At 50.9% G+C, this 26,290-nt stretch overlaps 1 protein-coding gene and 1 long non-coding RNA gene across 12 annotated transcripts in view; one reads left to right on the forward strand and one right to left on the reverse strand.

The window, feature by feature from the left end:
- Nucleotides 1-26,290, reverse strand: part of ZC3H4 (zinc finger CCCH-type containing 4) — a 39,360-nt gene that overhangs the window by 8,648 nt on the left and 4,422 nt on the right. For 10 of the 11 annotated variants that reach the window (XM_059876752.1, XM_059876748.1, XM_059876747.1 and 7 more), the window contains 10 exons: nt 14,934-15,153; nt 14,542-14,652; nt 12,262-12,484; nt 10,107-10,261; nt 9,356-9,452; nt 9,101-9,240; nt 8,507-8,614; nt 6,767-6,878; nt 5,851-5,960; nt 77-441 (listed from right to left, as the gene is read on the reverse strand). In XM_059876752.1, coding sequence (XP_059732735.1) covers nt 77-441; nt 5,851-5,960; nt 6,767-6,878; nt 8,507-8,614; nt 9,101-9,240; nt 9,356-9,452; nt 10,107-10,261; nt 12,262-12,484; nt 14,542-14,652; nt 14,934-15,153 — 1,641 coding nt within the window. Of the gene's footprint in view, nt 1-76; nt 442-5,850; nt 5,961-6,766; nt 6,879-8,506; nt 8,615-9,100; nt 9,241-9,355; nt 9,453-10,106; nt 10,262-12,261; nt 12,485-14,541; nt 14,653-14,933; nt 15,154-19,406; nt 19,763-26,290 lie in introns of those variants that run through there. The other variant, XM_059876751.1, reaches the window with a different exon arrangement.
- Nucleotides 19,963-25,017, forward strand: LOC132342870 (uncharacterized). Its single transcript, XR_009491442.1, has 2 exons — nt 19,963-20,147; nt 21,422-25,017. It is a non-coding gene; the product is annotated as an uncharacterized lncRNA (long non-coding RNA).

Raw genomic sequence — 26,290 nt, forward strand, 5'->3', positions numbered from 1 at the left:
CCTGCAGCCTGAGGAGGGCTCTGACCAGGCTCTGAAGGCTCCAGAGATACCACATGCTGGCCAGCTGGGCACTCACCTTACGCCCAGCTTCTCAGCCAGCTGCCCTGTGGGCCGCACCACGATCTCAAACAAGGAGGGGATCTTCTTATTGTACATGTCCTGCTGCTGCTGCAGCTGCTGTGGGGACAGCGGCTCGTGCGCTGGCAGGGGCATCTGAGGGGGTCCGGGGGGCGGGGGTGGGGGAGGGGGTGGGGGCGGGGGGCCACCCTGCATGGGCCGGCCATTCGGAGATGTGGGGGCCGGGGGGCCGGGCGGGCGGGGCGGGGTGGGCAGGAGGCCCACGCCGGGGGGCGGCTTGGGCAGGGGGTTGATGCCCTGCTTCTTCAGCTCCTCCACCTCCTTCTCATCCTCGGCGCCCGCCTCCGCATCGTCCGCCAGCATCTGCAAGCAAGGACAAAGGCGTCTGCGAGTCATGATGGGGAGGGGCAGGTGGTAATGTAACCCTCCAGGGCTGAGACCTGAATTCTCCAAGCAAAGTGCTTCTGCCCCCCCGAGACCCTTATAGCATAAGGCCACCGACCACGAAACCTCTCGGGAACAGAAATCATCGCCCCCGTACCACCTACGCATCCACTCCTGGTGACCGGCTAATAGGGCAGCCATTCTTATTCTGCCGCAAAATATATGCAACATACCATGCACTATTTCACCATTTCCAGGTCGACAATTCAGACATCAAGTACATTCTCAATGTTGTACAATTGCCACGATTATCAAGATCTGTCACCTCAGAGAAAACGCCACGCCCTCAAGCAAGCGGCCACCCCCAACTCCCCGCCTCAGAAGACACCACGCCCACCAAGCGGCCACTCCCCCAGAAGATGCCACACCCATCAAAAGGCCACTCCCACAGAAGACGCCACGCCCGTCAAGCGGCCACTCACCACTATCCCCCAGAAGACGCCATGCCCATCAAGAAACCACGCCCACAAAAGACGCCATGTTGTCAAGCAGCCACTCACCACTCTCCCCTCAGAAGATGCCACGCCAACCAACTGGCCACTCCCCCAGAAGACGCCATGTTGTCAAGCGGCCACTCACCTCTCTCCCCTCAGAAGATGCCACGCCAACCACCCGGCCACTCCCCCAGGAGACGCCACGCCTGTCAAGCAGCCACTCCCCACTCCCTTCTCAGAAGACGCCACGCCCATCAAGAGGCCACTCCCCCATGAAGTCATCGCTCCCATGGAAAGGCCACGCCCCACTTCCCCTCCCCCAGCCCCTGGCAACCACCCACCTCCTGTCTACGTATTTGCCTATCCTGGACATTTCCTATAGACGAAGCCCTATAATATGTGGCCTTTTGTGGCTAGCTTCTTCCACTGAGCATCGTGACGTTTTCCAGGTTCACCCATGGTGCAGCTGTGTCATCTATTTCACAGCTAATGCTCATGGTTCTGTTTGGATTTTAAGCGCCTCACCGCACTTGCAATCAAACCGCCAGCACTTATGAGGACCCGCAGGGCCAGATAGCAGGGCTGGTGTCTATGGAGGGCTTCGCGGTGCGCGGACTCCTCCAGCCTAAGTACCCAACCCTGTGTTTCAGCCCCGCGGACAGCTAAGCATTTCCCCCCGCAACAGGGCCCTCACTGGACCGGGCCTCTGTCTGGGCATTCATTTTTCCCTCCATATATGGCTCCATGCCCCCCAATTGCTGAGGTCTCTTATTAAAAGGTCAGTTCAGAGTGACAGGCCTGGTCTCCTGTATTCACTATGGGAACACCATCAGATCCCTCCAAAGCACTACCCAAGCTTTGTTAAGATTAAAAAAAAAAAAAGATTTTACATTTAGTTGTATCTCTTGATATTCCTGGCCCGATGACTACCAATTCCACAAGGGCAAGACCCCCAGGTTCCACCTAAGGCCTATTACAGGGCAGAGGGACAGTTTGAAAGTCTGGATTCAAGTGGAACATCCCACGGATTGGGATCCTGTGCCGAAGTTGATACCGCCGATCTGCCTGCGTCTCTTGGAAGGCCAATGTGCAAATGGGGCCTCGAGCCTGGGCCCCGGCACCTCTAAACAGGACCCTGCCCCAGCCTCCTCCCCACTCAGGCAGGGCGGCCTGTGGTTACAGAGCCGCTGGGCCCTGCACTGCTAGATCCTCACAGGGGCAACTCGGTGCCCTCAGGTGTGGGCAAAACCTAACAAGGTTACGCTTCATTTAACAGATACAAACTTGATGAGCTTCCTCTCGACCCGGGGAGGGGTACCACCGCCAGCCACTGAATGTGCCACACTCCCCTCACCCCCAAGACTAGGGTTGTGTGTCTCCTCACCACTCAGCACTCAGCAGGAACACTCTGCTGGGGACAGAGGCCATGGAGATCTTTTCACTGCTGCCCCCGGCCTGAAGCACGGTACTCAGCACACAGGGCCACACAGTGGACTCAACAACTAAATGAACCGCAGTGCTGGCCCCCAGGACAGCCTCCTGAAGGTACTGCTGATCCCCAGCGCGGTGGGCCCCCTTTCCCATGCTCACCTCCTGGGGCCCCATGCCTTTAGCTTCCCCACTGCGCTCTGCAGTTGGGGCTTCTGTGCCCATCCTGTGCTGGGGATGGAGTCTTACCTCACCGTGGCTTCCACTACAGGACTTCCCCCCCCTCACCCCTCGTGCAGACCCCACAACACCCTGCTGGACTCCACCTGGGGACACAGACAGCCCCTTGCGCTCACCCCTGTCCCCACCACCCGCCCTGGGTCCCAAGTGCAGCCTGAGGGCAGGCACTGAACCACATTGGAGCCCCGGACACTGACACATAAGAGATGCTGTCCCTCCCTGTGAAACCCTGAACCCAAACCATGCAGGCTGTCCCTCGGTACGTCTAGACTCCTGGGCCTCTGTGCAGCAAAGAGGCGCTCACACCAGACCACCAGGCCCTGCCTGGGCACCACAACCCACTCCCACCACCAGAACTGATTCTGAATGATCCTCGGGTTCCCCAAGTTCAGAGGCGTGCTGTCAGTGGAAAAGGACTGCCACACCGGCAGACACACACAGACGTGTGGGGCAAGAAATGTGGCCATTTCATCAGGCCAAAGAAATAAGCTCGTGTCTGTCAAAAATTCTAAGCTTCTGCCCCAAACTAGAAACAAATCAAACGTTCAACTGGTGACTAGATAAACAGTGTCTCCCATCATCCATAAAGTGGGGTAGTACTCAGGAACTAACAGTGATGAACCACCAATACTTGCAACAACGTGGATGAGAAGCCAGATTCAAAACCACGCACACACTTAGAAGCTACATCCCATATAAATCTATTCATATGACTTCCTTGGAAAGCCAAAACTACAGGGACAGTAAACGGATCAGCGGTTACCAGGGGCTGGAGATGGGAGAGGTGCTGACTACAAAAGGGTGAGTCTTGAGGGTGAAAGTGACTTTTCTCTAGCTAGACTGTGAGGTAGTTACATGACTCTGTATCTGTCAAAACTCAAAGGTGTTTTTTTTTTTTAAGCTGGATACAAACTATACCTTGACAAACCCGACTATGAAAGTGTGTGTATAAATCAATAACGGAAAGATTTAATGGTAAGAACCATAGTGTGTGCCACTTACTTTCAAGCGGCTCAAGGAACAGAGGAGAGCAACTGATAAAACAAATGGGGCAAAATAATGCCAATCAAGGGATCTCAGGTGGAAGAATTCTTGCCACTCGCTCTCACAGAACCATTACCAACAGTGCCAAAGGCAGGCGTGTCTCAAACCTGGAGTGGACAGCTGGACGCTGATGTATCTGGACAGACAGAAATGTCACTGAGATGTAAGAAAACAAGGCTGCAGAGAAGGGAGGGAGAGAGAACACAGAGGAGAGGGTGGTGAAGGCCCCAGCCTCAGTGGCACCACAGCCTGGCCCCAGGGCTGGCCCAGGAGCCTCAGGTCGCACCCCTGGGGGTCGGGCTACAACTCTGTCCAGGAGAGGAGTAGACGGCTGACCTTCCGCCTTTATCAGGGTTATTACCCTGGGCCCGTCGTAAAGGTTGAAGTTTTACTTTCTGACCACCAAAATTCGATTATGGAATGGTTTTTCCAGGTTCAACACTCATTAAAAAAAAAAAAATTATCCATTTTGGCTGCACTGGGTTGTCACTGCTGCATGGGGCTTTCTCCAATTGTGGTGAGCGGGGACTATGCTCCAGCTGTGGTGTCGACACTATTAACCTACTGAGATTTGACTTGAGGCAGGGCACGATACTGATGCTCTCAGAATGTTTATGGCCAGAAATGGAAATGTGCCACCCTGATTTGCTTTGGGTTTTCATTAGAGTGTCTCGAGCTGTGCTGTCCAATACGGTGGTCACTGGTCACATGTGGCTACCAGGTGCTTGAAATGGGGTTATAAGTAGAAAGTAAGCACCAGATTCCTTAGACTTAGTATATATATTAAAAAAAAATAATACAAAATATCGCAATTTTTTTCCATATGTTTATTACTTGCTGAAATGGTACTCTGGACATGGATATACTGGATTAAATAAAATACACTGGTAACATTAATATCATCTGTTACTTTTTACTTTTTTCTAACATGGCTACTAGAAAAATTTGTATGTAGCTCTGCTGTGTTCTTGGACAGCATTGGTCTAGAGTGCAAACTCTGAATCTCCAGGAGGGGGCAGTCCTCAGTCAGAGATGACTCAGTTCTTCAAATGAGAAATGAAGCCAGCATTACTTTTTCCACTCCTTCCCCTGAGAAGGACTCACAGATTCTAGACAGCTACCAGTTACAAAACCCTATTCCTAGGCTCACAGGCCAAAAGGTACACCAAAGACAAGGGCCTTCTCCCTGACGCTCTCCCAGGGAGGAGTGGACGTCCTCTTGCTCTGCTTGCTCAGGGCTTCCCCTGAGGCCCTCAGGCAGCCCTTGGCCCCATCTCAACAGTGAAGTCACCAATGGATGGATTCTTGGAAGCTGGCTAAGGCACTGATTGTTCCCAGTATCAAAAAATAGCCCATCTCCTCAAACCTCCTGGGAACCAGAAAGAAGGTGGGAAAGCCTTCACCTGGGAGGACACATTTTCTCACACCCAATCACCCTGCTCACACCCATTCACCCGATGACAGAGTGAAGTGAAAGTCGATTCTACTCTTTGCAACCTACGGTCCATGGGATTCTCCCGGCCAGAATACTGGAGTGGGTAGCTGTTTCCTTCTCCAGGGGATCTTCCCAACCCAGAGATTGAACCCAGATCTCCCGCACTGCAGGTGGATTCTTTACCAGCTGAGCACCAGGGAAGCCCATCACCCTATGATAGATGTCAGGAAACCAAGGACAGGAACCGGGGCCTCCAAAGTCCTCAGTCTTGACTCCCCAGGGAGACAAAGGACATGAGAATGAGTTTCAGGCGTCCTCTGGCTGATAAGGAAGCCCTGATACCTCACTGGAGGGGGTCCCCCGCCCTCAGAGCTCCCAATGCCCTGTACTTTTTCTACTACATAAAAGACTTGGAAAAAAACATTTGACTTTTCCATCGAAACAGAAGCCATCCGAAGCCTCACTTCTTCTCCGTGCTCCCTGGGCTCTTGGAAGGCCAGCTAGGAAATCACAAGGTATGTTTGGAGACACACCAGGCCACATTCCTTTCAGGGAGCTGCTCCCCAGTGAACACCGCCCCAGGCAGAGAGAAGACACACACGTGACCACCCCCATCCTCCCTGCAGAGCATACGGTCCCCACTCCCTCCTGAACTCATCCCAGCTCCAGATCAACGCAGCTGGCATCCTGGTCCCGCACGGAGGCCAAGCCCCTGGCTGTCCCAGTTCCCGTCAGCCCAGGCATTACCTTGTCCAAGAGCTCTCGGGTCTCCTCGGTCAGGGGGTCGTGAGAGAACATGCAGTCGTCGCCGTTGATACAGTTCCCAGTCGTGTGGTACAGCTTACACGGGAAATCACGTACATGGCAAGTTAAGGCGAATGCCTCACCTCATGAAACCCACCCCAGGACAGAAACCAAGCCCCTCTGTTTCAGAGAGGAGGAAACTGAAGCCCCGAGAGGTGCAGTGACTGGTTCAGCTGTGCACAGCAGGTTGGCAACTGAGCCAAGATGAGATGCCCATCTGGAGTGCAGCCTGCTCCACCACGCAGGCCTTGAGGCCCTGTCCTCAGATCTTCATTCAACAGGAAGAGGGTGAAAGTTCAATAATCTGCCCACGGATACACAGCCATTTGGAAAAGTCTCAGAAAGACAGCGGGCAATGGCATGGTCTCGAGAATATACTTGACCCTTGAATGACATAGGGGTTGGGGCACCAACCTTCTGCCCAGTCAAATATAGGAGTATAATTTATAATCTGTCCTCCACACCCTCGGTTTTCCATCTGTACCAAGAGTATGGAGGATAGATTATATATAAACTATACTCAGATTTTTGTGTCTTAAGATCCAACCAGCTGCAGATCCTACCAAAAACAATCCACGTATGAATGCACCTGCAGAGTTCAAACCCACGCCGCTCAAGGGTCAACTGTATATGTATGGGAACACATAACATGCGCGCCTCAGTTTACTCATCTGCAGAATGGCAAGAGCAGACCTGTTGCAGGGCAAAGGTGAGGGCTGAAAGAGATGGAGACGAGCAGAGGGCTCTCGGCACCTCGTCGGTGCATAAAGCGGGAGTGCGATGAAGGCCAGCTGTTAACACCAGTAAGGAGAAAAGGTCTACACCCTCCATGCACTCGAAGGTGGGCACCAAAGGATATCATGCATGTAGGGGCAGTTCTCGGCTCTGGCACAAAACCCAGTGATGTAAAACTTGCACAGTTCTCGCTTCTTTGGTAGCTCGATGTCGTGGCTAAAATTACAGTGGTCTCCCTGGAAGAGAACCAGTCAAAGGTAAGCTGTCCGCCAAGGAAGAACTGCTCTGTCACTGGGGAAGCACAGAGGGACCGATGACAAAAATGAACAGGCCCCTCCACACAGCCCCGGGCATTTATTCTGACCCATAAATGCAGTTTCCCACCAGCTTGAAACTTCTGCCAAAGTGTGTGCCCCTTTCTCCTGCCCCTGCCCCCTCCCCCTTGTCCTCAGCTACCCCCACCCACACCTCCTCCCTTCTGCTGCCTTCACTGCTTCTAAACCCTCCTCCTGCCTTCCCCTGTCTTACCCACTTACTGCTTTCTGCTTGCTGCATAACAGCCAGTATTCAGTTTCACTCTTCTTTCTTCCTAACAGAACCCCAAGCTGGTTTGTGCTCAGTTAAAAATACTCTATTTCCCAGCTTCCTATGCAGTTCTGCCCAATGAGATGTACATAAAAGTCCCAGGGAAGACAATACTGCCAAGGTATTTTTTTTCCCAACAATTCCTTCACACAGTTTTCTTCCTCCCAGCCCTTAGATGTGGTGATGGCACAGCAACCACTAAGCAACCACGAGGACGAAAGCCACATGCTTGAAGACTCCAGCATAAAAGCCAGGAAGGAACCTGGGTCTCCCATGGTGCCACTGATCACTGTACCTGCCCTGTAGTGCCCACTCCCAGACTCTTTGATCTTTTTATTTTTGGTCACATGACATGGCACACAGGATCTCAGTTCCCCAACCAGGCATCAAACCCGTGCCTGCTGCAGTGGAAGCACAGAGTCCTGTTAGAACTGGACGGCCCGGGAATTCCCACACTCTGTTCTGAGAGACAAAATGTCTATGGGTTTCAGCCAGTGGAGTTGAGCTTTCGGCTATTTGCAAACCATACAATCCAAACAAAACATCCAGGTGAACAGAAGAAAGAAACTGTTGAATACCTGCTTCCTCTTTCTCTTCCTAATAGCTATTCATTTTTGTTTGTATGTATTTCAAGTTTCTAAAAATAGTATGAACTGCAACTCTTAACAAGGAAAACTTTATGCACGTACACAGGCACACACGCAAACCTTTGCTTAAAACATAGTAACATTTTTTCTTGACACAGATACATAGGTACAGTATTCCCTGGGAACATGTTGGCCAATTATCTGCCCACTCACTGAATTTGAATAAAAAGTTGGCTAGCTGAACTGACACTGGATTATACTTGTTTCCTTCAGGACCCTGAGGTCACTGGCACATCTCTTGGCGTAACATTCTGCTGTGAAGGTCAAGGAGGGCCTGATCCCTTCCCACTCCCACCTCTTCTGCCTTGATGACTCCCTCTCCAACATTAAAGTTCACTAACTCAACCAGGCTATGTTACACCTTTGCATTAGCGACAGGTCCAACAGGTCCAACATTTGAGGTTCCATGGACTGGGTGAAAATTTGGCCAAAAAATCCCCCCAACCAAAACAACACAGATGTGTCACCAATCTTGTCCTGGCTCTTCAATCATTTCCAGGCCCCCGACGCATCTCTCAACTACTCCAAGCCCACCCAAACACTGCCCCAGAGAGTGTGGCCTCCAGAATGAAAGGAGACCAGGAGGCCCCTGGTCCCAGCTCCAGGCACCCTGGCCCTGGGACTGCCCTTACCCACGTGCACCGCCCTTCCACGAAGTATTTGCAGATGACTTTGCCTTTCTTGTCAGACTGCTGGTGGGGCTTGTCGTGGTCACTCCTCCGGTAGCTCCCACCACCATCCTGTTGGGAACACAGAGTGGGAATGGAAAGGAGAATTAAAAGGAAGGGCGGGGAGGGGCCTGTGCAGGCCAGGTGGAGTGGACTGCGAGGGTGAGAGGGGCTGACTGGCAGGGCTGACAGGGGCACCGGCCAGCCAGTTCCATCCAGGGTGCAGGTGGGTGGGTTAGAGCCCCACTGCTCGGAGCTGAGGATGTGCGTGCCACACACCAGCAGGAACGCATCCGCTCCGAGGCGGCGCCTTCCTGGAGAACTCAGAGAGCAGGTGACTGCAGGTGCTACAAAGATGTGGCTTTAAAAACAAGAGGGTCTCCCCCGAAGAGCATCACCCAGGAGAGCTGATTAGTGCTGAGAGGCTCACCCATGGGAACGGCTGATGGGAGCAAGGGGTTGGGATCAGCCTCAGAAGACAACTCATTTAAAGAAAAAAAAAATTTCAAGAAGGAGCCTTGAGTAAGAGCATCACAAGGGGACGGAGGGCCGACTTACGCCCATGTCGTCGTCATAGAAGTCTTCATCGTCGTTCATCCCGCCCTTGTTCATCCCACCTCGGCTGCCTCCTCGACCGCGGCCCCGGCCCATCCCTTTCCCTCGACCTCGGGAACCCCGGCCGCGGCCTCGACTTAACCCTGCAGAGGAGAGAGACGGCGTCCGTCCGCAGCCTCTGCCCAGGACCTGAGTCCCACAGCTGCCGCGGGAGCCCCTGCCCTCCCTGCCACCTCGCCCCTCGGGGCGCCTGCCTACCTCGCCCTCGGCCGTCCTTGGACCGGCGGTACTGGCTCAGCTCCTTGGAGTAGTCGTCGTAGTCCTCATCTCCCATCGGCTCCTCACTCTCTCCATACTGGAGCCCGAGAGGAGGAAAGCAGGAATGCATCATTCGGGGAACAGGGAACCATGTCCTGAACCATATATGCCACCTCCTTCTGCCTTTTTGTACGCTCGGGACACCACCAGGCTGGGGAAGAGCCAGTGAGCGGCCCCGGGACTCCCACCTGCACCCCTCTTCACCCACCCCAGCCTGGGCAGCATCTGGGTCCTAGTCCTTTCCCTGAGGTCTGTACGCTCAGGACTCCCAGCCCGTCACTCCCAGCTCCCAGGGGGCAGCGGTGCAGCTGGAACAAGCAGCAGCGTGGCCAGACCTCGGGCAGGGACAGAACATGAGTATGGCAGCTCTCCTGTGTGTGCAGGGGGTGAGTAAACAGATGACTACAAAGGCTTCGAAAGCACCCTGGGGAACCCTTTCTTCAGGGATGGGGAACGGAGGCGCCAAGAGAAAGGAGCGGCTGAGGATGTTCTGACAGCTCAGCCCTGGGAACCCTTTCAGTTCTGAACCTCAGGAAGGTTCTCTCTATTCAAACAACAAAGGAACATTTGGAAACACAGAAAGAAACCTGCCATCTAATGCCTTCTTCCCAGCAGTCTCAGGGACCGCCTCCAACAGAGGCTGCGCCCACCAGCCACGCTCCCCCCGCCCCCGAGCTGGAGAAAGCCTTACGTCCATCTCCTCCTCGTAGAAGTCCTCTTCGTCCTCCGGGTGGTCTCCTCCCACGGAGCCTCTGCCCCTGCCTCGGCCGCCCCTGCCCATGCCTCGGCCTCGAGACCCTCCGCGGCTGCCTCGGCCTCGGTAGCCCCTGCCTCGGCCCCGGCTGCCTGCATGATGATGAGACAGTGAACAAGGGAGACCTCAACCTCCGTCCGCCCGAGGTCAATCACTTCCTCCTCCTCCTCCAAGAAGCCTTGCAAGCTGCTCTGGGCTGACACAGTCCCTGGGCCTCTGGACAGGGCTGGCTCAGCGCCATGGACACACAGCTGCTGCACGCTCCCCACACGACCCTGACTGCTGCACTTTCCCACACGAGGGCACCAGGCACATGGGGCCACCGAGCACCCAACACGGGGCTGACCAAACTAAGAGGCTGTGACACACAACACCTACTGCCCTCTCCTGCATGCACTGATTTTCAGTAAACGTTTACGGTTTTTTTTTTTTTTTCCCAGATCCATGCATCCTTTATTCCATGACCAACCACTGTGTTGCAACCAGGCAACACTACACAGACGGGCAGTCACCCGCAACCCAGCTGTACAACAATCGGAGGCTTACAGTACATTTAAGGCTTTTAAATTTGGGGAAAAAAAAAAAGCTTTTTAATAAAACCAAAGAACTCTCAAACCCAACCCCCAATCAACAGAAGTAGTGTAACAATTTTAAGCATCTTACATTTCTGATGCTGTTGGTGCAACCCCAGTGTCAAAATCCAAATAACTCCTAAACTAAAAAGATTAGTTTCATGAAATTTCAATTACATAAATTTTTCAAAGCATAAACTTGTCTTTTTTTTGTCTTGGAAATGTTATAAAAATTTTTAATAGCAAAACATAGGAATAAAAACATATTAACAAAATGTATTCAATCATTTACATTACAAACAAGGAATCTGCAGTTCATTGTTGTGGCCTGACAGGAGAAAATTACTCAATAGGAATCTATGCACAATGTGATTGCAAATATGTACAGTACTTTAAAAAAAGCCTACAAGGAGGAAAGTTGGCTAGGTTCTTTGTTAAACCAACCAGACGATCAAAATATTAAAACTCTGTGGACTAGTAGTAATAACTTTACACTTAAAAGTTTATGTTTTTAAATGCTTAAAAGTTCACGTTTACGGTTTTAAATGAAAGAAAAAAAGAAAATGCTGGGAGTATAAAGTGCACAGTGAATTTCAAAGACTTAGTTAAAAGAGAGCAAGAGAGAGGTAATATATATTTATAAAAAAATCACATCTATTTTGATTACATGTTAAAATAAGATTTAGAATATATAAGCCTCATAAAATGTGTTCTTAAAATTATTTCATATGCTTTCTTTTATGTTTTTAGTGTGACCACTAGAAAATTTGTAATTCGACAGTGGCTTGCATTGTATTTCTGTTGGACAGGCCAGTCCAGCGTCTCCCCAAAGAACGGGGCCTATCTACAAAGAAGTGCAAGAAAGACTGTTGAATGACTAGCCACTTAAACAAGCAGCACTAAGAACCGCTGAGCTTGAAAGTTCTGGAAGCCCTCTGGGGCTGAGAAATATGACTGGCAGATGGTTCTGAGAGGTCAGGCTGTGTCTCTGGTGCACGGCCCCCCCGCATCCTCCTAACTGCCACAGTTCAAGGTTCAGAGGTGTGGCAGTCCCGTGGGCTGCAGTCACACCTTGTCAGGTGACAGGAGACAGGCGTCAGCCCGTGACCCTCCCAAGCTGTGTGAAAAGTTGTCTATCTCTTCAGAACTGACCAGGAAATGAATTTAAAGAACAACGCTTCAGAGGATTCCCCAGGGGTCCAGTAGTTGGTTAGCACTCAGCACTTTCACTGCCGGGCCTGGGTTCGATCCCTGGGAGGGGAGGCCCCCCTCCAAAAGCAACCTGAGTCACAAGAGCCCTCTCCTTGCCTCATGCCAGCCTGGCTCCCTCCCAGCCACAGCCTCAGCACAGACCCTCTACTCTGGGGGCAGAGCCCGTCTCTGGTGCTCGAGGGCAGCTCCCCGCCTAGCCCCCGCTATGCTCATCTCAGCCCTGAACAACAGTCCTCCTCTGGTCCCGGACCTGAGGCTGCGAGGGACGGGGCCCAGCCCAGCAGGCCAGGGGAAGCGGCGGGTCTCACCTCGGCCCCGGCTGCTGCCCTCCTTGGCGCGCCGGTACTGGTTCAGCTCTTTGGTGAAGTCGTCGTAGTCGTCCTTGCCCATGTCCTCCTCCTCGTCCCCCTCATACTCCCCATACTGCTCGTTCTCGTAGTCGTCATACATGCCGTAGCCTTTGCTGTCCATCTTGGAGTAGGACTTCTTGGGCAGGGGCGTGGTGTGAGACGGAGGGTACTGCTGGTGGGACTGATGGGGAGAGGACATGAGTCCCGGGGCCTCCGGTTCGGACCGCCAAGACCCCCGCTGTCCCCCAAACTGGCACGTCTGTGTGGGCGTCCCTGCTGGCCCTGGGGTGAGAGGCCAGCCCCGAGCCACGCTGGTTCCTGGCTTCCACCTGAATGAGAGCTGGGCTGTGGACCCAGGTGCCTCTGCTCTTCAGAAGAGCCATAGTTGTAAAGACAGCTGAGAAACAGAGGCCCCATGACCCGTGAAGAACGAGTGGGAAAAGAAGGGCGTATTTCCCAGGGATCTAGAATAATCTCATTTGGGGAGGGGGCTTGCTAGGCAAGAGGGACGCTCTCTAGTCAGAAATCTCCTGGGACCTTGGAATTCAATTAATGACTGCTTGGGACCCAAACTAGTGACTTCCTTGGTAGCTCAGTTGGTAAAGAATCTGCCAGCAATGCAGGAGACCTGGATTCGATCCCTGGGTTGGGAAGATCCCCTGGAGAAGGGAATGGCTACCCACTCCAGTATTCTTGCCTGGAGAATTCCATGGACAGAGGAGCCTGGCAGGGTATAGTCCATGTGGTCACAAAGAGTCAAAGACAGCTGAGTGACTTTCACTTTGACTTTTGGGGCCCAGGTAGAAACCATTTAAAATGATGCTTTCCGACTGTGCTAGTTCCAACAGATACTGGATGAAGTTTAAAAACATAGCACAAATGGAGGCCACCAAGGTGTCCTTAAGTAGGTAAAACAGGTAAGCAAACTGTGGTACATTCAGATGGAGTATCCAACTCCAGTGGAGTATCCAACAATGAAAAGACACGGAAGGACCATAAAGGCATCCTGTGAAGTGAAAGAAGTCAATCTGGAAAAGCTGCACACAAGTCCAATTACATGACTTTCTGGAACTGGCAAAACTACAGCAACAGTAAAAAGACTGGTGAGTGTGAGGGGCCTGCAGAGAGGGACTTAAGGGCATTCAAACTACTTTATATGACAGTCTTGGGTGACTACATAACAGGATACACCAATGGTGCCTAAACAATTACAACAAATGGACCACGCTGATCTAAGACATGAGAACCAGGGGGTGGGGTGGGGTGGGGAGGGGAGGGGACTGGCCTAGCTCCTCAATTTTCTCTAAACCTAAAACCGCTCTAAGAACAACAAGGTCCTACTGTATAACACAGGAAACTCTATTCAACATCCTGTGACAAACCATAATGGAAAAGAATACGAAAAGAATATAATTTGTGTGTAACTGAGTCACTCTGCTGCACAGCAGAAATTAACACACTGTAAATCAACTATATTCAGCAAAATTTTAAATACTGAAACGGCTCTAAAAGTGGATCTTAAAAATGCCTTAACCCCTAGTTCCCCATCAAAGCTTGTGGTGTTCCCTGGATTCCCTGCCGCCCTCAAGTTTAAAGTCTGAACCTACGTGAGCAGATTAACATCAGTTCGAATATCTACAGTATCTGCTATGACGGGTAATGCTGAACACCGGATACTTTTAAGAACTTAAATTTTTTTTTTCTCCCAATAAAAACCTTAAATATCTATGCTGATTCATCTCTTACTGGTTTTGCCAGGGGAAAACAATACACAAACTGGGCAAATCATTTAAATTTATGCTTAAGCTCAGTGCTATATAACTTCAGACCCTACAACATCTGAGGTGATTTATTCCCATAACCATTTCACTCTCTTGCCCATTTTCTACAAAAGGTCATTTCAGAATAGTTAAAGTCAGCTCTGACAGGGACAAATCAACATCTTTCTCAGAGACAGGGGACAGACACGATGAGTCCTGCCAAGGCCACTGCGGAGGTGGCCTAGAGAAGCACCGACTGGGCTCAACCTGGCTCCTGCCCTGGGAGCCTCAGCCTGGCTGAAGTGCTCGAAGTCTCAGTGTCCTCACCTAGAAAGCGGGGGATAAAACCAACACCTAATCCTGCGGAATTAAAACCCGTGTACAGGGCCACGCATGAGTGCCCAGCACAGCGCCGGTGCTCAGGAAACGTGGGTGATCTAATGACCCCAGCTCGGGCCCCGGGGCAGCGGGCACTCACCGGCGCGTAGGGGGGGCTGTACTCTCGGTATTTGCGGTGCCCCTTCTCGCTGGGGCTGAAGTCCGAGTCATCGGAGAAGTCCGAGAAGTCATCGCTGGAAGAAGCGTGGCGCTGCAGGGACAGGGCAGAAGGTCAGGGCTCTGGCGGCGGGCAAGCCACGTGCCTGGCTGCTGTAGGGTGCCAGCCAGGCTGCGCGCGGAAGGCCTCACCTAGGGGCATCTAGCGGCAATGGAGCATGAGCTACCACTCTTCAGAAAAGGTCTTTAAACAGTTTGGGGAAAGGAAAACCAGCCTGATTAAGAGTGCCCTGTGGCCTGACAAGCTGAGCTTGGGCCCCGGGGCACTAGGCCGGGCTGGGCGCCAGCAGGCCCAGCGCACCCTCCGGGACCTACTTTATGCTTGGATTTCCTCCTCTTCTTGGACCTCCTCTTCTCCTTCTCCCGCTCTTTCTTGCGCTTCCGCTTCAGCCTCCGGTGAGACTTCTCCTCGTCCGAGTCACTGTGGTGCTTCTCCCCCTTCTCCTTCCGGCTCCTCTCGGGGCCCCCAGAGGTGTCCTGCGTCTCCTCGGCTCCGTCATCTTCCAGCTCGCCTTCTTCCAACTCACCATCTTCCCTGCGAACCAACCCCATGGCTGAGTGAGCACAGGGTCTGAGGGGGGCCCGGGGTCCGTGGGCCAGCAGGGCCCAGGACTGAGGGCACGAGGCCTGCCTCCTGCCCCACCCCATAGCCCCCGGCACCGACGCCATTCTCTACTGTCTCTTGAGGCGGAGGACGGGGGCCCGTGGAGAACAGGCTCGGGTCCCCGGGTCTCAGGCCGGCCCTGCTCCGTCGGCTCCTCGGCTCTGGGCCAGAGGTGAAGAGCTGGGCGGCAGGGGGGAGGGTCCCAGACCCCTCCCTGGGGTCCCCGCATGACAGGAGCAGCAGTGCCCACAGAAGGGCCCCCCAGCCTGCGCTGGCCCCTTGTTTCCCACCTGGCTCGCCTTACCCACAGCAGCCCCCGGCTCCCTGTCCTATGACTTTCTGTTGAAAGTCACCCTGATCTCCAGCACTTTAAGAAACAACCCTCCGCGTGGGACAGATGCTGCCGACAGGACATTCTGAACATCTAAATATCTATGGGGTGGGGTTGGGGGTGAAGGGATAAATCAGGTTAAGAAAAGGAGCAGCTGGAAAAAGAATCCAGTTTTTGGAGCCAAACCCACAGACACAGTTCTCACAAATGCAGAAGTTGGTTTAAAAAAAATAAACAAGTGTAAAAAAAAGTCCAAATCTCTCGAAGTTCATCATGCATGATGATTGCCAAGTATGTGTGAGAGCACAAAATACTCCATTAACTAAGACCCACAGAGAGAATGAAAAGATAAAAAAGAATAACATGAAGGGCCCAGGACCTAAAAGGCTAACCCCAAAAGGAACTAATCTCGGCAGAAAAGGCCCCTGGTGTTCAGAAGGGACCAGCTCAGTGTGGGAACAAGCTCAGCAAGGGGGCTCAGCCCCTGGAACCTCAAAGGTTCTAAGAGGCTTTGTGGAGAAACAACGGCTGACCTCTCAGGATCCTCCAGGGCCTTTACACACGCAAGGCTCCCTTTGGGCACCTCTGTGCTGCCCGCCTCACCACCCATCAAGGGGACCCTCCCATTAATTCTCACTCTCAATTCAAAGGAGTCGGGGCGGCTTAAAACCCAAGTGGTCCAGGCCGACAGTTACTCCGTCGGCAGAGATCAAAGGTAGTTCTCAAACACAGAACGCAGAACCAAAAAACTCCTACTGACGTTTCAACAATAGAGTGAGGTGACCCCGGAACCCGCCCGGCGGTCCTGGGCCAGCCACGCAGGAAGTCAAGGCTGGAGAAGGCCGCATTCCTGACAAGTGAGCCACCTCCTGGCTTGGGTGTGGCCCACATGAGAGTTGCTCCATGGGAGCAAAGCTCTCCTGGGAAGAGGCGACTCTGCTGGAACGGCCTCACCCACAGTAAAGGCGCCACCTGACTGGGGAAACTGGTTCTGGCGAGCTCTGAGCTGAGGGGGAAGCTGTTATTCAGGGGCATGGCAAACTTCCCGCAGAGACCTGGAGTCCTGCAGGACACGGAGAGAGCAAACCCATCCCTGCTGAGAATCTGGCTGGACGGGCCAGGTCACCAAACCTCAGCAGAAAAAAACAGGGACAGACAGGACTAGACAGACAGACGCTACGGGACTAGGGAAGGCCCACAGACAGACTGGAGAGGAAGGGGTTGGTACTCTGTGAAGAAAAGCTAAAAGGAAAGCAAAAGCACCACTCTCCACGCTTTAGTCCGGAAAGGGAAAAGTTAAATAAGCACCCAGAACCACAGGGCAGGAGGGAGGGAACCTGGGAAGACAGGAACTGTCTGGGGGCCCAGAAGCCTGGATGAGAAGTCAAAGGTCGCAGAGAGCAAAAGGCCCCCCTGGAGCCAGCAAAGGCCTGTCAAGAGTGCAAGGGACAGTGGGACATCGTCAACCCTCTCGTTTTCAAACTGAAGGAACAAACCGAAGGGACGGCAGGTGAAAGGGCGTGTTGAGGCCAGACAGACAAGTGACATGGAAAAAGTCAGAAACTGGTTCTTAGCTCCCCACTCTTCCCTTGCTTGGTGAGGATCGAAAGCGAAGCGGGAGCAGCTCACTGACCACCTCCTCCGACGCCACGCATACCGAGCATCTTCTCTGTGCTGGGTCTCAGCAAGCCCAGTTCTACGCTGCCCTTGCAGGGAAAGGTACAAATGACAAGAAGCTGAGTCCATAGGGCAGGGGAGCTGAGCCCTCTGGGATACAGGGCCAGCAGCTGAGCCAGAGGGGCTGGCCCCTGCAGATACTCCTCCACCCCTACACTCGTGGACAAGGACGCCCAGGCACAGCAGGCGCCAAGTCCTGCCCGGGGTCAGCTGAGACCTCCACCTGCATCCCGCTGTCACACACACCTCACACTCGCTGGGGGGCAAAGACCATCCCAGCAACTCCAAGAGCTTCAACCACCTTTAAGAGAGATTCCACAATAATGCCTTTTCATTCCACAGGCTTTATCCAAGGCCGGGAATTCCAGCATTCAAATCCACTCTACAAAGACTTCTTTTAGTCAAAGACAGCTTTTCCGTATCATCTCATTAACAGCCCCAGGCAGATCTACAACTTTTTACAAACTGGGGAGTAAATACTTGAAACTCTGTTCTCTGGGAGCTGATGCAAAACAAATAACATTAAAAAAAAAATTTCCTGGTCATTTCTGAAGGGGGAACAGGATACTAGAGGAGGTGTGGAAATGAATGCAGACACCTGACTGCCCACTGCTCTTTCTCCCCACTCTCTGGCCACGCTGTGCTCTCCAGCTTTTCCAAGGACTGGGCTCATCTCTGGTCACCTGAGGGGGTGCCCTGGATAACACTGAGATTCCCAGCTAAATGTCCTGCATGAATACAGGGCCTATTTTCTTCTATACCAGAAGGAAAAAAAAAAGGGGGGGGGTCAAACCAACTGGGATGGAGGCAGAAATTCTGTCACACACAAGGGCTGCCTCCACAAAACAGCAACGTGGTTTAAGTGGTGCCACTTAACAGACTGCCAGCAAAATCCGTGTCAGAGTGGCATTAAATACCGAGGGAGCATGCTTAATAGACTGTGACATAATCCCCCAAGCAGAGTGGGGGAAGCCCCACTGCGCTAATCATTTCAATCTAGACGTGCCAAACCCTCTTGAGACAAGCACGCAGGAGAAAGCCTAAAGCATCAGCCTGGGCAGTGGCTGCTTGATTTCCAGGGCCTGGGCTGGCAACACGCTGGGACGGCTGCACAACAGCCAGCCCGCCAGAGCCATTGGGGACCAGCAATCAACCACGCTGGGAGACCAACCTCGGATGGGCACCGGGAGGGAAAAAGGCCAAATCCCTGCGTAGGGTCAGTTCTGCCTGGTGCCTCTTGGACTGAGCATCCAGGACATTTAGGTTTCCCCTTGCAGAGCTGGTAATGGCCAATTCCTCTTTTTGGGTCAAAGAAGAGATCTGGGTGCCCATTCTAAGGAATGCCTACCAGGCCAACTCCACAGGTTCACCACACATTATGGGCTTGGCAAAAACAGTAAAGAAACCTCACGCTTCAAAGGAGGCTGGCCTCACCACCCTCCACCCCCCTACCCCCGCCAGTCTAGAGAGTGGGCATCCTGCTTCCTTCTGCAGATCAAGTAACTTGGCCAGCTCTGAGTCTTCCCTAGAGTGTGCTCTGGTATGGAATCTGAGCCTTGGTTTTCTCACCTGCAGAATGGAGTAAGTGTAGCACCCCCCTCAGGGGGTTGTGAGGATTAAATGAGATAACATGTATAAAACCCCTGATGTCCCTCCCGGGAAGGCAAAGAGTAAGTACTAGACACATAGTAACGAGTGGTATTAAGAACCACAGCAGGAGCACCTCCATGGGGACGGACTAACCTAAACAGTTGCCAATCCTTATATGAAAGCACTTTCTCTGTGCAGAAGCTACAGCCAACTCCCCTCAGGGACAGCACTGGCCAGCAAGCTCCTGCTTTCTTTGGTCTGTCTACGCATGCACCATCCTCTGACAATGACACTGACAGGTCGACACCTCCCCTTCCTCAGCTCTCATCTAGTGGGTCCAACAAAGTAACCAAGTGGAGGACTAGGAGGAAGAGGCCCAGGGAGCACTGAGTCCCGGGAAAAGGGAACAAAGGTCCCCGACAGAAATGAGGTTTGGCAACATGGACATCCTCTAGATGAGAGAGCTGGATGGAAGCTTAGAGGGGCCTGGGTTTATGCAATGACCTGATTCATGAGAGAGAGGGGCGGGGGGAGAGACTGGCACAGAACAACAAAGATGAAAACCCATGGGAGCAGTGGCTATTACCTGAAGATCATGAGGGCCCTTGACAAGAGGCGGCTAGGTTAATGTGAAGGTCAGGGTCATGATCATTAACTGCCCCAACTCTCAACAAAGTGCCTGGGTAGGCTCTGAATGACCCATTAACTAGGGACAAAATTACAAAATTACGAGGAGGCTCCGCCTCTTCAAATGTTTAACGACAGGCCTAAATGCAGACGTCCGGGATCCCCAAGTCTGACCCGGGGGGACAGTAGGTTACTAAGAGCAAAGGCATGGAGCCTTTTTCCTTTACAAAACTGACTCAGGGCGCCTGCCTGAGGAAGGCCCCCGGAGACCTTCCCTCGATTTAGGCCATGGTGAAGCAGCCACAGGGAAGGGAGCCTCACTGAGGGATTTTCAGAGGCTGGAAATTCTGGAAATAAACCTCTGGGTCTTGCACGTGTTTTTCAGTGTCCTTACTACCTAGGTTCATCAACCACAAATCAGGAGCAAATAAGCACTGGGTTTGCCTGGCCCTCAACATTCTCAGGAGTGGTCATAACTGGCTCTGTGATGTCACAGCATTTCCATGGCAACAGGGCCACATCACAGACCCCACCCAAGCAGCAAGCACCAACCAGCCCTGGGAGATGAGAAACCCGAGCCACACCCTGAACCCCTCACTTCTCAACAGAAGTGAGATAGCCTGCCCAGTGCAAGGACCCTTCGAGAAACACACCAACAAGTCAGCGTGGGGGAAACTGGAGAACTCTGAGTCCAGATTGGGTATCTGAGATACTACGTAATTACTGTTAATTTTGTTAAGCATGGTTAAAGTTTTGTAGTTATCTTAAAAAAAAAATTAAGTTAAAGATTCATACTGAAGAATGTATGGGTGAAATGAGATGAAACCTGGGATGTGCTTCAAACTACTCAAGGGGGACGGGGGAGGTAGTGAGATGAACCAAAACTGGCAAAATGATGTTTAGAATTGTTGAAACTGGTGACGGGTACATGGCAGTCTATGATATTATTTCCTTGTCTCTTAAATACTGATTTGTTAGAAAATGTCCCTAAGAAAACATGAGCAGATTAAAAAAGATGCCCTGGGTGAGGACAACCTCTCAGTCAAGTGAACAGAGCTCATCAAGGTCCTCAAGACGTTCTTTCCCCCCAGCAAAGAGCTGGAGTTCAAGGGAGGGCCTCCGCCAGCCCTCACCTCTGGACGGTGGTTTCCCCAACTACAAAACCTCCCTGGGCACCCCAGGGCCTCATAAAGTCCAAGAGCCATAGGAACTATTCATGACTAACATCCTGCAGCAGTGATTTCCATGCCAAGTACCACACTGCTGAGCTCTACAACCTGTCACCGAAACCCATGAACAAACATGCAGTAGTGACTCAGTATCCCCATTTTACAGACAAGTAAACTGAGGCTCAGAGATGGGAAGAAATATGCCCACAGGGTTACAGCAGGAAGAAGCAGAACGGGAATCCAAGTTCAGGACTTTCTGACTCCATGGCCAGCTCTTAACCTCAACCCTTAAGACAATTAGAAATTATCCAAAAGAGACTAATTTACTATACAGACCAACTAACCAAACAACTGCCACCCTGAAGTTGAAACTTGAGTTGGAAAAAAAAAAACACATAGGTGCAGAAAATAGATCAAATCAAACAGTACTGCAAAAAATGCCAAAGGGAGGCCCTAAGACACCAAACAAGCTCCTTCAACACTCTGCCCTGTTCCAACTGCAAAGCGAAGGCAGTAAAGGAACCTCTGAGACGGACGTATTAATACATCTTCCTGGGAAGAATCCCCAGAAACCATGTAAATCAAGGATTTAGCGTCAACCTGGCCCAAAATACAGGCTCAGGAGTAAATCTATCAACATGAAAAGACACTATAAGCCCATCCCCCCAGGCCATCCCACGTCAAACGAACGGAACTGGGACATTCAAAAATATGACCCAAAGAATCTGGATAGTTTAAGGAGTAAGAGGTACTCAGAAAGGTCCAAGAAATCTTAGCAAAAAAAAACCAGGATTTATCCCAACAGGGACAGAAAGCAACATTAATCCAAGGAAAGAAAACTCCAAAGTCCTCCAGAAGGACTGCTTCATCCCCAAGTGTGTGGCATCCACAAACCTCTGAAGCAGAACATTGCTGTAGAGCTGAAAACAAGCTGAGCGAGCAAAAACCCAGCCTCCTGGAAGGATCTGAGTCAAAAGTATCCTTTTCTTGGCTTGAATAGCTATTCTCCTACTCCCACTTGCTCTGAAAACAGTCTTCTTGATAAAAGCATCTCTCTGATTCAAGTTTTTCCTGTCAGATGAACCTCTGAAATATGCTTCTCTTTCTAGCCACCTTCTCAGGCCAACCACGCTTTAGACTGCTTAAAGCTGGAAAGATGCTGGCTCTCATCCAGAGAGAGCCGATTCCTGTTATTCCAGAAAGGAAAGCTGAATCACAATACCTGTGAACTAAGACTTGTTGTTGATAATTTTTTTCAGAGGAATCAATTTGATTCCATTTAGCCAAGACAACATATTAATATTTTCCTCTTACAAGAGATCTGGCTTAGGATGCCCAGATTTCTTGTTCATATACACAATTCTCTGTTTACAATTATTTGTTAACTTCTGGTCAACTCTGGGCTCTGGGAGGGCAGAGAAGAGACTGATAGTCATCCCTGGGTTTCCACGGGCTCAGAACAGGGCCAGGTATAGATGGGGTGGGTGCTTGGGATTCTGTCCACACAAACAGGCATCCATCTCAGCCATCCACACCCTTTGTCAATTTCATCAGCACAGTCATTGGACTATTTCCAAGGGAGCAACCTGGATCACTTAAAACTCTGTAATCAACAGGTCACTGAGGGGTGACCTCTGATTACAAACTCATTCATCAAGGTGTTTGGTGAGGGCTTCCAGAGAGGCCAGAGGGTAAAGGACAGGAGCCCCTAGGTGACTGCTACATCAACCCAGCAGATAAAAGCAGCTGCCAGTCAGTCGCCTCGGGGCTGCAGCCAGGGCCCCGCCTCGGCTGCGGAAAGGCTGCACTTCCGGGGACTGCTCTGGTGTCCTGAGCGACAGCAGGGCCTGGAATCCCAAGGAAACCTAAGCCCTAGTGTCTGTTAGGAAAATGCAGAAGGCAATAATCCAAGCCACCTGCAGCGGACGTTCAGCCAAATGACACTTGCGCCTGGGCCCAGGCTCCCTTGGGTCGGGCCACGGCAGGGATGGGTTAGCTGCCATCCGTGTTCACGCTGGATTTCAAGAGGGCTCCAGTTACTCCTAATGAATGAAAATCCCTTTGCTTCAAAAGGTTCAAAAGCCGGGGTATGGAACACAGCAATGATGGAACCCTCAGCAAGTCATAGAGGGGCAGGAGTACAGAGGACTCCCTCAACAACTTTAAAGTTCCCTCCCACTCCCCACCCCCACACAAAAATAAGCAACGGTGGCTGATGTGCAAGCCCTCCAGGCACTAGGCCCACAACCAGTGCAGAGGCCAGCAAACTTTTTCTTACAGAGCAAAGGAATAAACACTTCAGGCTTTGCAAGTCATACAGTCTATGTCCCAATTACTCCGCTGTTTAGTGCAAAAGCAGCCACCACGGAGATAAAGGAACGCTTCAACAAAACTCAACAAACAAACTTCCACAAAACCACATTTAACCTTCGCAGTACTCTGCTTTTTCTATCCTCTTTATTTTTTTTCCCTCAAATACAGGAGGCAAATCAATAAATGAACTTCATATTCCACTAAAGCCTGCCTGCTGCAGTTTAAAAAATACTGTACCAGGTCCAGGTTGGCCTCTGGGCACAGGGCCAGCCTGGTGTGGAGGGAGCAGGCAGCATCCAGGCTCCACGGAGCTTCATGGCTCCAGAGTCGGGTTTCTGGGACCCCTTGACAGGGACAAAGGATCCAGCTTGAAATTCAGCTAGCTGCCGAGCCAAGGTTTCTCTAATGGCTCTGCCTGGGATCTAGCCATTTAGCCTAACCTTATAATTCATTTCCAAGGCATCTACTCTGCAGCCGGTACCAGGAGCTGCAGTCGCAGCAACCATGGTTCACCGTGGCCAGAAGCCACAGAAGGCAGGGCAGACACGAGAAGGTAACATGAGGCCTGCTAAAAAGGCAGTGTCAACCTTTGCCCAACTCTAAATAAAGTCCTGAGGAGAGACGGACTCCTTAAACACTGCGAGTGAACACCGTTCTGCTCCAAGAAAAGCACGGGACAAGCCTGGCTGATAAATGAATAGAACCTGAACTGGCTCGGCCAAATCTCCCATCAGGGGTGGGAGAACCTTGGAGCTGGGGCAGGCCTTGCCTATTTTTCTCAGAGACTCTGGTGAGGGTGAAGGACTTGCTTAGGGGGATGTGACTAGTTAGCAGTGGGTGAGCTGCCATAGCCCTCTCGATCCCTTGTTCTCAGGAGGCTGGCCAAAGTTGTAGCCTTAACTCAGACCTGAACTGCAAAAGATGAATAGGGGAAGTAGCCAGTATGAGCTCAATTCAAGAATACTGGGGTGAGCAGCCATTCCCTTCTCCAGGAGATCTTCCTGACCCAGGGATCGAACCTAGATCTCTTGCGTAGCAGGCAGATTCCTTACTGTCTAAGCCACCAGAGAAGCCCATGTCTGTTTTAGCATCTTATAATAATGACACTGAGCAAGTAAGAAATGCTTTTTAAGATTGCTCCCACCCGGGTGCAACCCTAATGGGCTCCTTGCAATTTTAATGAGTTGACCATAAAGAAACCTAAGAGGTAAGAAACTGACTTCCTTCAAAGACACAGACGTTACTCTACTTCTGTTTACACACCAGAGTGTATATTCTATTTAGAGTTCTTCTCTAGCAGGGACAGCAGGAAGATAAAGAAGCCAAGATTCTCTGAATGCCAGGCATTGTGTGGGTGTCCTACATATGCCCATCTGACCACAATGCCCCTGAGGGGAGGGCATTATCCTCAGTGCCCACTGCACACTGAACACAAGCTTATCCGTCTCCAAACCCACGCTGTTCCTTCACATCCTGTCGCCACCTCCAATGTTCAGAAGATGTCACCACTTGCCTTACAAATAGCGAGCTGAGTCACCAGTTCACACAGATGAGAAGTAACAAAAACGAGAAAGATCCTCAACCTACAGCAATTTGGACAGCAGACGCAAACTACGCTCTGAGCAGAGAGCCGACATACTACTGAAAATGATTCCAATACGGGACCTAACTACATCTACACCAATCCAAAAGCGGTGTCTTCCTCTTGCTCATCAACTGATTCAACGTCAGAAATGTATTAAAAGAAACTGCCCTTGTAACCTCATACCGTTACTAAAGCAAGGTAAAAGCTTTGCACAATGTCTTCAACACTGCATCTTCGTGAACTAACAAAAGTAAACAGTCTGCAGCAAAGACCTGGCCCATAAATCTGGAAGGTCAAATCCATGATACCCAACTTCCAGTTTCACCTTAACTTACCCAAATTAACCTTATATGCCACCCAAACAGCCAAGCCTTTTCCACTCTTTTCACTGGGTTTTGACTCTGAAACGGACCTCAAGCCGTGTTAACAGGATTCCCTCCACCAGTGAGCAGACTGCTCCTACAGTTCTTTCAATCAGCTTATTAAATACCAACTGCCAGAAATCTCAGAAATCATCCTTTTTTTTCTTTTCCCTTCCTACTGTGTCAGTAGTTACGTTACCAAGGTACAGGTGAGCACTGTGCTCAGACACAGCCACTTCACTGTTTGTGCTGAATTATTTTCTTCTAACCCCTTAAGCTGGGTTACAATCAGCTGCTCTGGTCCTAGAAGATATGGTCCACAGGGACCAAAATTAGGTTCTCTGGAATATGGTTTGGCCTCAAGCTACCCACAGAGGCTTGGTAATAGTTTCATTAGCAATTTTCACCACAGAGGCTATTTACTGTAACTGGATCTGGCCTACACGATGGGATGTTCTAGGGACCTGACAACCACAAGAACGTAACATAAGTGAACAAGTAAGGCAACCCTGAGACACCCAATTTTCTCCCATCAGGGAAGGGAAAAGATCAAAGAGAAAAGAGTGGAGGTGGAGGCCTTATTCAACAAGCCCCGATAGGAAACTCTCCACATTCACCCAGACGGGAACATCCAAAGTCAATCAACATCCATCTCTAACCTGCCAGTCAACAGCTGGGAAAGCCTTCATTTCTGCAGGTGCAGAACAAGGTCCCCTTGGGATCAGCCTTCCTGGCTGAGGATAAGTCAGAGTGGTGGTTTTCTAAAACAGCTAGCTCTACTTTCAAAAAATTCTGGCTTGTCTGAGACTCAAAAATGTAAACCTTCAGAGCAAATTGAAACCTTATCTGGGAGACAGTTGTAGAAGGTGAATTAGAAAGCCCTTTTGGGGAATCACATTTTTTTTTTTCTTTTGAAGAGCAAATTTGAGAGGAGTTAAAAAAAAAATAAAGGAGTTTATGACCAGAATAACCATGTTTCCATGGTCACAGATGATTTTTGTTTCTACTGGGAGATTTTTTATTTGCTTTCAGATTAAACCTCTCCCCCAGAGAATATAAAAATTTTAAAGATTACAAGTGTGTAAGAGCTCCTGTTAAATCAGAGATTCTAAGTGACACCCTTTTTTTTTTTCTTTTTTGCAACATCCATTAATTTGAATTTTAACACTGGTACATCAGTTTGGGGGGAAAAGGTAGTACTGTGACATTTCAAAAACGCTACTGAGATACAGTTTGACATAATGACTGGGGCTTCTTGGATTTGATAGGATTTCTTTGAGAAGGAAAAAACAACAAACCCTTGTGTTGATGTGCCTGAGCGTTTCACACTGTTTGAGGAGATTTTAACATTAATGACCGCTAAAAAAGTTCACTTAAAAAAGAAATCCAATTTTCTTCACATTTCAAAAGTAAA

This window comes from Bos taurus, chromosome 18 (genome assembly GCF_002263795.3).
Source record: "Bos taurus isolate L1 Dominette 01449 registration number 42190680 breed Hereford chromosome 18, ARS-UCD2.0, whole genome shotgun sequence".
Lineage (NCBI taxonomy): Eukaryota > Metazoa > Chordata > Mammalia > Artiodactyla > Bovidae > Bos > Bos taurus.